At 33.0% G+C, this 13,092-nt stretch overlaps 1 protein-coding gene across 1 annotated transcript in view; it reads left to right on the top strand.

Moving 5' to 3' along the window:
* The first annotated feature begins 11,988 nt into the window (after positions 1-11,988).
* LOC131955378 (uncharacterized) overlaps positions 11,989-13,092 on the top strand; it is a 32,044-nt gene continuing 30,940 nt past the window's right edge. Inside the window, exons 1-2 of the mRNA XM_059319500.1 lie at positions 11,989-12,236; positions 12,732-13,036. Coding sequence (XP_059175483.1) covers positions 11,989-12,236; positions 12,732-13,036 — 553 coding nt within the window. The remainder of the gene's footprint in view (positions 12,237-12,731; positions 13,037-13,092) is intronic.

Here is a 13,092-nt window from a genome sequence, read left to right as displayed (position 1 = left end):
TTTTGAAAGATTTACATATTTTCACTGCAAATTAAAGAAATATGTTTGCATATAAAGGGCAACTACCATGAGCAAATTTCACACTTCACGTAAACTCTTACTTAAACTCTTGAGCTTGTTTTCATTTGAGAGTGAATGTTTTTTAATAATGTCAAATTTTACTAACAGCTCTTAAAATGAATATTTTTTAGAAGGGACAAGAAGCTGATTTAGGAAAAAACATTATTAAAGATGTTATATATATATAAATATATATATATATATATATATATATATATATATATATATATATATATATATATGCAGTCGTTTAAATTTAAAAATATACCTTTTTTATTAAATATGTATTTAATTATTATCGCACAAAATATTTAAGAGAGAGAACCTCGGCTGAACTACAAAGTGAAGCATTTGTATGTTTACTCACATTAGACCATATATTTTTTGTGATTTTTTTTCTTACAAATTTAAAGGTGGATAACACACAAAAGTGCGGTAGAACAATGAAAACATTATATATCTCTCTGAGATTTATTTTAATAAAGATTTACATAAATAAGATTAGTTACAATTTGTTAATCTTATTTTAATCCATAGCTAATGAGGGGCACTTGTAAAAGCCCAATCCATTGGTTTAACAATCATTGCCTCGAACTCTACAAAATGGTATTTTATTATTAAATATATAAAAAAATCATTTTTATTCACCTTTTAAGCGCATTATTACTCAAAAGCTTGTTATTAAAACGTTTTTTTTTCATGAATTTTTACTGTCTCGTGTATACGAAGTAGGCTTATATAAAAAGTCTTGTAATCGTGCAAAAAAAAAACACCGAGATTTTTGTAAATCTCGACGTTTTAAATTTCCCTGAGTCGGAAAAACATAGAAAAACATAGTTTTGCAATCTTGTCCCTATGTCTGTGTGTATGTGTGTGTGTGTGTTTGTGTGTGTGTGTGTGTGTGTGTGTGTGTGTGTGTGTGTAAACACGATAACTTGAGTACCGATACAGCTATGTTGATGAAATTTCATATATAAGTATAATATCAAAATTGTAGATACGTATCTACGAGAAAGAAAAATAGATTAAAAATATTGTCTATATCCCGAGTTACCCTCCCCCGTAGTGTTATATAAGAATACTACCCGTCCCGGCCAGGCCCTTCTGTGGCCTCTGTGAAAAACCTATCTGTTAAGGACCATTAATTGTGAGTTTAGTAATCATCATATACCCGGCATTGCCCACCCTAACCACAACCAACCTGTACAAAAGAAAAAAAAAACCGCAAACATAACGCAAACACAATTACAAATACAAACACAAAAGAAAGGAAAAACCTAACAACAAACCCAACCACAACCACAAACACAAAGCCAAACACAATATACATAGAAAAAACAAACGAAAAAGTAAACGAAAACAAACCAAATCCAAACGCAAACTCAACCACAACACAGCACAACACAAATATAACAAATACAAATTACAACACAACACAACACAAACGGTACAAAAAACAAAACACAGAACAAAAAAAACACAACACAAAACAAACACTATACAAACACAACACAAACACAACACAAACACAACACAAACACAACACAAACACAACACAAGCACAACACAAATACAACACAAACACAACACAAACACAACACAAACACAACACAAACACAACACAAACACAACACAAACACAACACAAACACAACACAAACACAACACAAACACAACACAACACAAACACAACACTAACACAACACAACACAACACAAACACAAAACAAACACAACACAACACAAACACAACACAAACACAACACAAACACAACGCAAACACAACACAAACACAACATAAACAAAACACAAACAAAACACAAACACAACAGAAACACAACACAAACACAATACAAACACAACACAAACACAGCACTAACACAACTCAACACAACATAAACACAACACAAACACAAAACAAACACAACACAAACACAACACAAACACAACACAAACACAACACAAACACAAACACAACACAACACAAACACAACACAACACAAACACAACACAAATACAACACAAACACAACACAAACACAACACAAACAGAACACAAACACAACACAAACGCAACACAAACACAAACACAACACAAACACAACACAAACGGTACAAAAAACAAAACACAGAACAAAAAAAACACAACACAAAACAAACACTATACAAACACAACACAAACACAACACAAACACAACACAAACACAACACAAACACAACACAAGCACAACACAAATACAACACAAACACAACACAAACACAACACAAACACAACACAAACACAACACAAACACAACACAAACACAACACAAACACAACACAAACACAACACAAACACAACACAACACAAACACAACACTAACACAACACAACACAACACAAACACAAAACAAACACAACACAACACAAACACAACACAAACACAACACAAACACAACGCAAACACAACACAAACACAACATAAACAAAACACAAACAAAACACAAACACAACAGAAACACAACACAAACACAATACAAACACAACACAAACACAGCACTAACACAACTCAACACAACATAAACACAACACAAACACAAAACAAACACAACACAAACACAACACAAACACAACACAAACACAACACAAACACAAACACAACACAACACAAACACAACACAACACAAACACAACACAAATACAACACAAACACAACACAAACACAACACAAACAGAACACAAACACAACACAAACGCAACACAAACACAAACACAACACAAACACAACACAAACACAAAACAAACACCACACAAACACAACACAAACACAACACAAACACAACACAAACACAACACAAACCCAACACAAACGCAACACAAAAACAAGCACAACACAAACACAACACAAACACAAAACAAACACCACACAAACACAACACAAACACAACACAAACACAACACAAACACAACGCAAACACAACACAAACACAACATAAACACAACACAAACACGACACAAACACTAACACAACACAACACAAACACAACACAAACACAACACAAACACAACACAAACACAAAACAAACACAACACAAACACAACACAAACACAACACAAACACAACACAAACACAACGCAAACACAACACAAACACAACATAAACCAAACACAAACAAAACAGAAACACAACGCAAACACCACACAAACACAACACAAACACAACACAAACACCACACAAACACAACACAAACACAACACAAACACGACACAAACACTAACACAACACAACACAAACACAACACAAACACAACACAAACACAACACAAACACAAAACAAACACAACACAAACACAACACAAACACAACACAAACACAACACAAACACAACGCAAACACAACACAAACACAACATAAACCAAACACAAACAAAACAGAAACACAACGCAAACACCACACAAACACAACACAAACACAACACAAACACCACACAAACACAACACAAACACAACACAAACACGACACAAACACTAACACAACACAACACAAACACAACACAAACACAACACAAACACAACACAACACAAACACAACACAAACACAACGCAAACACAACACAAACACAACACAAACAAAACACAAACAAAACACAAACACAACAGAAACACAACACAAACACAATACAAACACAAAACAAACACAACACAAACACAAACACAAACACAACACAAATACAACCACAAACACAACACAAACACAGCACTAACACAACTCAACACAACACAAACACAACACAAACACAAAACAAACGCAACACAAACACAAAACAAACACAACACAAACACAACACAAACACAACACAACACAAACACAACACAAATACAACACAAACACAACACAAACACAACACAAACACAACACAAACACAACACAAACACAACACAAACGCAACACAAACACAAACACAACACAAACACAACACAAACACAACACAAACACAAAACAAACAACACACAAACACAACACAAACACAACACAAACACAACACAAACCCAACACAAACGCAACACAAACACAACACAAACACAACACAAACACAAAACAAACACCACACAAACACAACACAAACACAACACAAAAACAAAGCAAACACAACACAAACACAACATAAACCAAACACAAACAAAACAGAAACACAACACAAACACCACACAAACACAACACAAACACAACACAAACACAACACAAACACCACACAAACACAACACAAACACAACACAAACACGACACAAACACAACGCAAACACAACACAAACACAACACAAACACAAACACAACACAAACACAACACAAACACAACACAAACACAACACAAACACAACACAAACACAAACACAACACAAACACAACACAAACACAACACAAACACAACACAAACACAACACAAACACAACACAAACACAAACACAGCACAATCCAGGACGGCCCGTATTATATAAAAAGGTATGTTAGCTTGTAGTTTGGTGCAGGTGTCTATAGAAGAGCTTTCTGGTGCGACCGACAAAAACCAATCCACTTTGTGCGCAAAAAACGACAGACAAAAACCAAAACGCAAAAAAGACATAAATAATAACCTTCAGGAATTCCCGTTACGGAATAAAGATGCCTTTTTAACACGTTTTTCTTAACTCAGCTTCGCGTTTGTGGATGTGTGGATTTGTTTGTTGTTAAAATTGACATCGAAAATTAGCCCACTTCTGATTGCTCTAGAGACCTGAAATTTGGCATGCATGCTACTTTCGCCTAACAATTTCAGATGCAATCATAAAAACTAGCAATTAGAGACCGTAATTAGCTTAATTTAATTACGCCCAAAGGACCATACAATTGAGGGCATGATTTCTAAAGATACCGACAAGACTGGAGGCTTGTTGACACAGTTACTTCGGCCCCAATCGATGTGAGCGCGCTGGCCGTGATCGTATAGTGGTTAGTACTTCGCGTTGTGGCCGCGACAACCCAGGTTCGAATCCTGGTCGCTCAAGATTTTTTTAGTCCGTGTATTTATAAACACTTAGTCAATTCATACTTAATCAAGTCATTAGATAAAGTAGAAAATAAACTATATAAAAAACTTTTTTAAAAACCACGTTTTTCATGTGTAGCAACGGACTAAAAAGGAGAAAATAAAATACTTAAAAAAAACTTTTTAAAAAACCACGTTTTTCTTGTGGACTAAAAAGTAGAAAATAACTATTTACATACATTTGATGACAAAAAACGTGGGTCGGGCAGATGGGTCGGGAAATTTGATGGTGAACGTACCCACGTTTTTTGTCATCAAATGTATGTAAATAGTTATTTTCTACTTTTTAGTCCACAAGAAAAACGTGGTTTTTTTAAAAGTTTTTTTTAAGTATTTTTTTTACTTCAACTGTCTTTTTTTTTAATAATAAGAAAAAAACAGTACGTTCAGTGTATAGAATAAATAATAGGCAGTATTAAAAATACGTACAACTTGATCAAGCCCCGCTAATTATGTAATTATTTTTTTCCTAACACCAAAACAAAGTAATAAAAAGTAAATTATTTTCCCCCAGCTGTAATGATTTTTATAAAGTGAAATAATTGTGTTTTCCTAATTTTGCAAGAGACGTAATAAGCGCTAAAGTACTAAAAGTAAATAATTTTCAGACACAGAAGTTTGTTGAACATTGATACATATTTGTTTTAAAAAATTTGGTTGAATAAACATGCCGACAATTATTATTTAAGTTTGAAAAATGAAAATTGTTTTACATAACCTTTAATATTATTTTTTAAAATCATGAATTTAGACCATGAGCGTTTTAGACATTTAAAACTTGACTTTAATTAAGTATCTTTTTTTTATATTCCTTTGTAATACACGACAAACATACATTTTACAAACATACAGAATCTATATCTGCTATGTATGTACATGTGCTTGCTATATTTGTTAGGACACTAATGCTGTTTAAATTAATCAGAATAATAGTTATAGACATTCTTATTAACTCTAAATTATTGCTAACTAATAATTTTTTAAGAAATACAATGTAACGTAACCACAGATGATTTAAACGAATGCTTTTTAACTGCTTACACCACTTCCAAAACAAATACTTTTTCAACACATTATTAATTAACAATCAAGTCGATGGTCTGAAAAGAAGTCACTATACATAAAGGATTTACATGTACATGCTTTAAAATAAACCGGGAGTAATCTCCCCTAAACTTTCTCGAATATTCTTCTATCGAAGAAAAGGGCAGGGCAGCTCGGGATACAGACATGATTTTTAATCCATTTTAAATACTTAAACTTTTAAAAATAGAATAAAATCTCGTAAAATAAAGAATTGCACACCAAGTGAACACCAAATACAATGTGCATAATTATGTGGACTATTATTAGTAATTTAGAAATTCACATGCGTTTTTTTTTTTAGAAATAGGAAATAGCGACAATTACTACTTCCGGTCTACAGAAATTACTCAAAATTTAACTGAAATAGTACTCAAGTTTTAGGCTTTTGAAAAATTGAAAGTAGAAAAAGTTCCACTTCCGTTTATCGGAAATCGCTCAAAATTTAATACGTATCTACGAGTTTGATATAATACTTATATATGAAATTTCATCAATCTAGCTGTAACGGTACTCAAGTTATCGTGTTTTCACACACACACACACACACAAACACATATACACACTGACACACACACACAGACATACAGACAAGATTGCAAAACTATGTTTTTCCGACTCAAACAGCTGTAAAACGTCGAGATTTGCAAAAATCGATTTTTTTTTGCACGATTACAAGACTTTCTCTTTACTTCGTACATACGAGAAAGTAAAACCGCCTCGAATTTCATCAATTAATTGGTAACATACATCATTTGCTGTAAAAGGTTTTATTATTTTTAAACGTTTATTTAAAAAGTCCACCAGTAAAACTGTTCTTTGAGAGAAGTATAATCAAGAAAGGGGCGATAAAAATGCATAAACTATGAGAGAGTGTTATATGTGGAGGAGTTATTTCATTCTGCAAACTTGCAAATCCAAGTAGAATATAACTGAATCTCCATTATGAATTTAAAAGACTTTTTAAATTTTAAAAATTGTAAATTGAACTGGCAAAAAAACACGTTTGTTCAGTAAATTTTGCATTATTTTGGTTTGGTGTAACCCCTTAAATAGTTTCACCGGGTGCGGCCCGAGCCATCGCCCCCCCCCCTTCCACCCCCTCGCGACTGTCAACTTGTGCAACAATTGGGGATATTACATTTGTAGGTGTTTTACTAAGGGGCGTTGGGCGATGGTTAAATGAAGGGGGAAATGTAGTAAAGCTAGAGAAATTATTCTTCTTCTGTCCCTACTCAATGCGAATTAGCATTAAAACGACAAAAAAACTTCTAATAACCTATTAATCCGGATTAGTTTTGTAAATAAAAAATCAAGATATGCCTGTAGACATGTATAACCAATTCACATCGGTGAAAATAGTTTTGTTTTGTTTTCTAAAACGTTTACAATATGTTTTTACGTTGACAGAGCTGTACATCAGTTTAAAAGATGTGGGGCCGGACGTTTTCCCGAAAGACAAAGCCCCGAAAGCAACTTGCCCGAAGGCTGTTTGCTCGAAAAAAGTAAATATTTAAAAAAAAAAATTATATTACCAAATAGACATTCTTAATCAATCCAAGTTTGATAATCAACACAGTTCTAAGCATAAATAAACCGGGAGTGATATCCCCTAAACTTTCTAGAATATTCTTATATAACACAACGGCGGATGGCAACTAGGGATATAGACAATATTCTAAACCACTTTTTTAATTACTTAAATTTTTTGAAATAGAATAAAAAAATCTCGTAGAAAAAAGAATTGCACACCAAGTGAACGCCAAATAAAATGTGCATAATAGTGCGGGATATTATTAGTACTTTATAAATTCACATGCGTTTTTTTTTGAGAAATCGGAAATAGCCTAAATTTCTACTTCCGGTCAACGGAAATTACTCAACATTTGACAGAAGGTAGGGAATTATATCTTTTACTTTCATGCGAAATTTCAATTATCTATCTGAAAAAATACTCAAGTTATAGGCTTTTGAAAAATTCAAAGTAGACAAAGTTCCACTTCCGGTTATCAGAAATCGCTGAAAAGTTGATGGATACGGATCAATAAATTTGATATAATACTTATATATGAAATTTCATCAACCTAACTGTAACGGTACTCAAGTTATCGTGTGTACAGGCACACATCCACACACACACACACGGACATAATTACAAAGTCCAGTTTTTCCGACTTGATTACGAGTAAAACGCCGAAATTTTAATAAATCTTGATTTAGAATTTTTGCACCATTAAAAATAAGTCCCCTATACTCCGTTTATGATGAAGTACTTAGAAGTAAAACGGTAGAAACTGTCGAAATTTCATGTGATTTTTGTGCACGATTACAATACTTTATAATCTGTAACCGAGAAAGTACAAAAAGTGTATGTTTTTATAATTTAGCTTTTATTTTTTTAAACATGAGAAATTGCTGTAAAAAAATTCTTTATTTTTTAATACACATAAGGTGACGTTGGCGGCGTTGTACTATCTTTTCATATAAGTTTTGAACTCATTGTTTAGCCGACGTATTGCGGTGTTTATATAGCGTTTATGACACAGTGTAGGCGGCGCGGCGTCTCGCAACATTGAACAGAAGCGCGTTTGTTTGATTTATCTTGTTATGCTTAACTTGTGTGGTGATCGTTTCACAAAAGAATGAGACGCGATCTAGACGGCAAATTTGAAAACTAAAGGTAGTCAGTTATGTTTTATCTATATTTAATGCATCTTGTTTAGACAATGTGTTAAAGCGATTCCTTAATTAAAGTGAGATTCTCTAAAAAAATCTGTGATAAAAGAAAATGGTTTTTGGTCTTATTTCATAGATGGATAAGAAGAAAATGTTTGTACACTTTTCAAATGGCAAATACAAATTAATAAAGAATCTCTGCCTGTTAAATTATATTAATTATTTTCACTTTATTTTTGTTAGGATTTGTATAGTTTATCAAAATTTCAAATTTAAATTGATTACGAATGACTATTTAGAAATATATAATGTTAACAATTTTCGGGCCAACGGCTTTCGAGCAAGTGTCCATTCGGGCATTTGTCGCATTCGGGCAAGTGTCCATTCGGGCATTTGTCGCATTCGGGCAAGTGTCCATTCGGGAAATCGGCCTTCGGGCAAACGGCATTCCGACAAGTGTTTTTCGTGAATTTGTCGTAGACCCAAAAGATGCTACATATTAACATTTTAATTTTAACGTTAAAAACTACAAAAAGACATCGAGAAAACCTGAGAATCCAATTTACAACGGGTGTGAAGGCCCACACTATATTTTGTTTATATTATACACAAATACAGTTACATTCTAATACTATACTCTACTAAGTATAAAAAACACACCGATCTCTATAAAGCCAAAGCATCGACATGCTCATCCCGTACAATTCGAGCTACGACATTAAATGTAAACATTGCCTCTAATATTCATACGTATGGACTGGAAATCACTACACGTTCCCGTCCTAAATAAAAATCAATAGACAGGTTTTCTTGAAAAATAAGCGTTACACTTGACAGAACAGCTGCCATGGCTTTCAATGGCTGACTAAGGTCACAGCACACCAGGTAGGCCGTGCAGACACCAGTGTTAGCAGTCAAGCGTAGGGTAAGTTGATGCACTTTTTAAAAATGTAATTTATAATAAAGTTTTATCACGCTATTTGTGGTGCGAGAAAAGCAGTTAAATGACAAAAAAAAACATAGTTTGAAATAAACGGGCAATCTGTCCATTTATTAAATTATTTGCATCGCAGCAAACTCTCTAATCAAACAGGTCTAAAAATAAAACAATTACTTAATAATATATGACTTATGGACGGAGTGGTCTAGAGGTAGAGAGCTGGACTGCTAACCCGTAAGTCTCGAGTTCAAATCCGGGTTCTAGTCATTAGACCTTCCCTGAGTCCACCCAACTCTGATGGGTACCTAACTCACGTTAGGGAAAGTAAAGGCTGCTGGGCATAGTGCTGACCTCACTATCTCTTCATATGCCGAGGTCAGAGAAACAAGTGAACTCTACTTCACTTGCCCCATAGACTGTCAGTTTTGAAAGGGAAACGTTACTTTTACTTTATATTACTTATGAAACGTTTCAGTATCAGCCCAAAGTATAGTCGTCTATAAAGAATCAATAAAATACGTAATTGTAAGCTTGCCTAGTATGTGTGAATAAATTATATAATTAGTCAACTATGTTGCGATAATTGTGTGCCCCATAACGCAGCATATTACACTATACTCAGGCCACCTTTCCTAATGTCTTACGCCAAAATCTGAGAAGAGCCCCCTCCCCGAAGAAAAAGTCTACCTTCTCCTTCCCGAACGAAATGGAAACGATATAGTAAATGTATACTTTTACCAGTGTCCACCGCCCCCCCCCCCCCCCCAGAAAATTTAGTGCGCCCCACGAAAATATCAAGTGCCCCTATCCCCCGGAGAAATAAAGGCACTATTATTTTAGGGATATATATATATATATATATATATATATATATATATATATATATATATATATATATATATATATATATATATATTAATAATCTGGATTTATTTATATGGATATGTATGAAGCGATATCGCTATTACCGACGGCAAAATATTTTAGACTTTAGATAACATTTGATACATTTTTATTTTATTCAGCCTATCGCATGACTATGACGTAGACTGCGACAAGAAGTTAACTGGCAGGTGGGTCATGCACAAACATGTCTGAATTCCGCATGAGACAACTCATTTTTAGCGATTTTTCCAATCCAGAATTACGTCTGTTTCATTAGGTTTTCATCACATATGAAGTGCATGTCATGTAATTAACTAGTAAAAACACCGCAAAACATAGTAGTTTTAATTTTTATAATGTATAATAAATTAAAAAAAAAATCCTTTGTATTGATTCATTACAACATGTGATTTTAAATATAAAAACATAAAATTCTACATAAATCTCACACATATTGACGTAATGTAATTTATGCAATACGTATCGCAATTATTTACGTAAAATGACCTATTATAGACTGTATTTATTTCTTGTGTTACTTCCTCATACTGTTTCTGTTTCGGTTGCTTAGTTGTATAAACATTATATGTGTGTGTAACATACCACAGAGTCATGTGCATGTTCATTCGTATTACAAAACTAACAAGTATGGACTTGTTATGACTTGTTACAACTACAGGTCGTCTAATGTTAACGGGCTAAATAGAGCGTAGAAAATCGATATTGATTATGAAGCTAGAAAACGACATATTCATTCATGAATATGAAATTTATTCTATAGACCACTGGAGGGTGACAGGTTATGTGTTACCCGTTAGACGGGCAATGCCGACTAGCTTTATTTCTCTTATCTTTATAATATCAACATATTAAATGATAAATAGTTATTATTGCATTGACATTTTTTTTTTGCAGAAATTTTCTCACTTAGACTTAGAGTATTCTCATCAACACCTCAAAGTTTCATGTCACTCGGATGAACGGTGTCAAACCTCATTCGACTTTTATTGTTAAAATACGGTTTAGAGGGAAAAATGGCGTTGTAACCGGCCGGGTCGCAGCCCCTGCTAAATTGAATTTTTTTAGTCATGTATAGTCTTGGGAAGAGAGAGAGAGAGAGAGAGAGGGAGAGAAATAGAAGTGCGCGAATGGGCTTTTATATATTTGTATATTTTTTTATATATTTGTATATATCATTACGTATTTCTACGAAATTTTTTAAAATTTCACTGACATTTTCTGTACATTAATTTTGATGGATTCTTCACTGTACAGTTTTTAAATAATGGAGAACCTGACACAAATGAATAATGCTTTAAATAAATCAGAGAAAAGAATAAATGCTCCACAAGATTGCCATGAAATACATTTTGAAGATAGTGAGTTTGAATATCTAATGACATGTTTAAAAGCTGAACTTGAAAAATCGGCTAAAGACTTGGGAATCACACTTGAATGGAAACCATTTAAGTGTATTATCAGAGGACCTGTCAAGCCGGTAACGGAATTTAAACACAAAATATTAAACATCAAGTAAGTCAAGTGTATTGATATTTTATTATCACATATTTTACTGACTTTAACACAAAAGAAAATACATTTGATACTTTAAACTTACCCCAAAAGCTCTCTTATTATATGTTATATTTAAATATACATCTATGATACATAACTTTGCATCGTAAAGAATGCAATAATAATAAAAGTAACTAAACATCTTGGCTTGAACATAAAAAATGATAACTTAATTAAGTCTAAGGCAAAAGAAATAAAATACAATTTATAAATCAAGACATGATTTAGAAAATAGTTTCTTACTTGAAATTTAGGTCAAGACCCAATGACAATGCTTTTGAAATAAAATGTAACATAATTAGATGCTTTTCTTAACAGTTATTTAAATGGCAATGCATTTTTATATTTTCAAAGAGAGTAATTTCCTTTTTTCAGTTTGGAGGAAATATAAAGCTTGTTATTATGAACTTTTTACTTTTATTTTTGAAAATAAATGTGCTCATATTTTTGCAGAAACACCATACAAAAGGACCACGTTTTTCTGGATTACTTTGGATGCCAAGAATATCTCAGAGAAAATGAAAAAGAAATCCTATCTAACATTGGGAATAATCGTTCATGTGTGATGAAGTTATCCGACAAACAACTAATAAACGTATCAACGGGATCTGCGGAATTCTGTAAAAAAGTAATTTACATGAGTTCGATTGAAAAGACTAAACTTTTTTTACTGGCTTGTGATCCAAGTGATTTAAATGCAGATGTCTGCTTAAATTTTATAACATGCATTTGCGAAGACAGCACATTTCCACCAAAAGGTATTTAGTGAATTAATATCATCTACATTTTCTTCTAACTATATCACATTGTTCCT

The sequence above is a fragment of the Physella acuta genome, unplaced genomic scaffold (assembly GCF_028476545.2).
Source record: "Physella acuta isolate Inbredline_101_S28 unplaced genomic scaffold, ASM2847654v3 ptg001064l, whole genome shotgun sequence".
NCBI lineage: Eukaryota > Metazoa > Mollusca > Gastropoda > Physidae > Physella > Physella acuta.
This window is presented reverse-complemented; position numbering and strand designations above follow the sequence as displayed.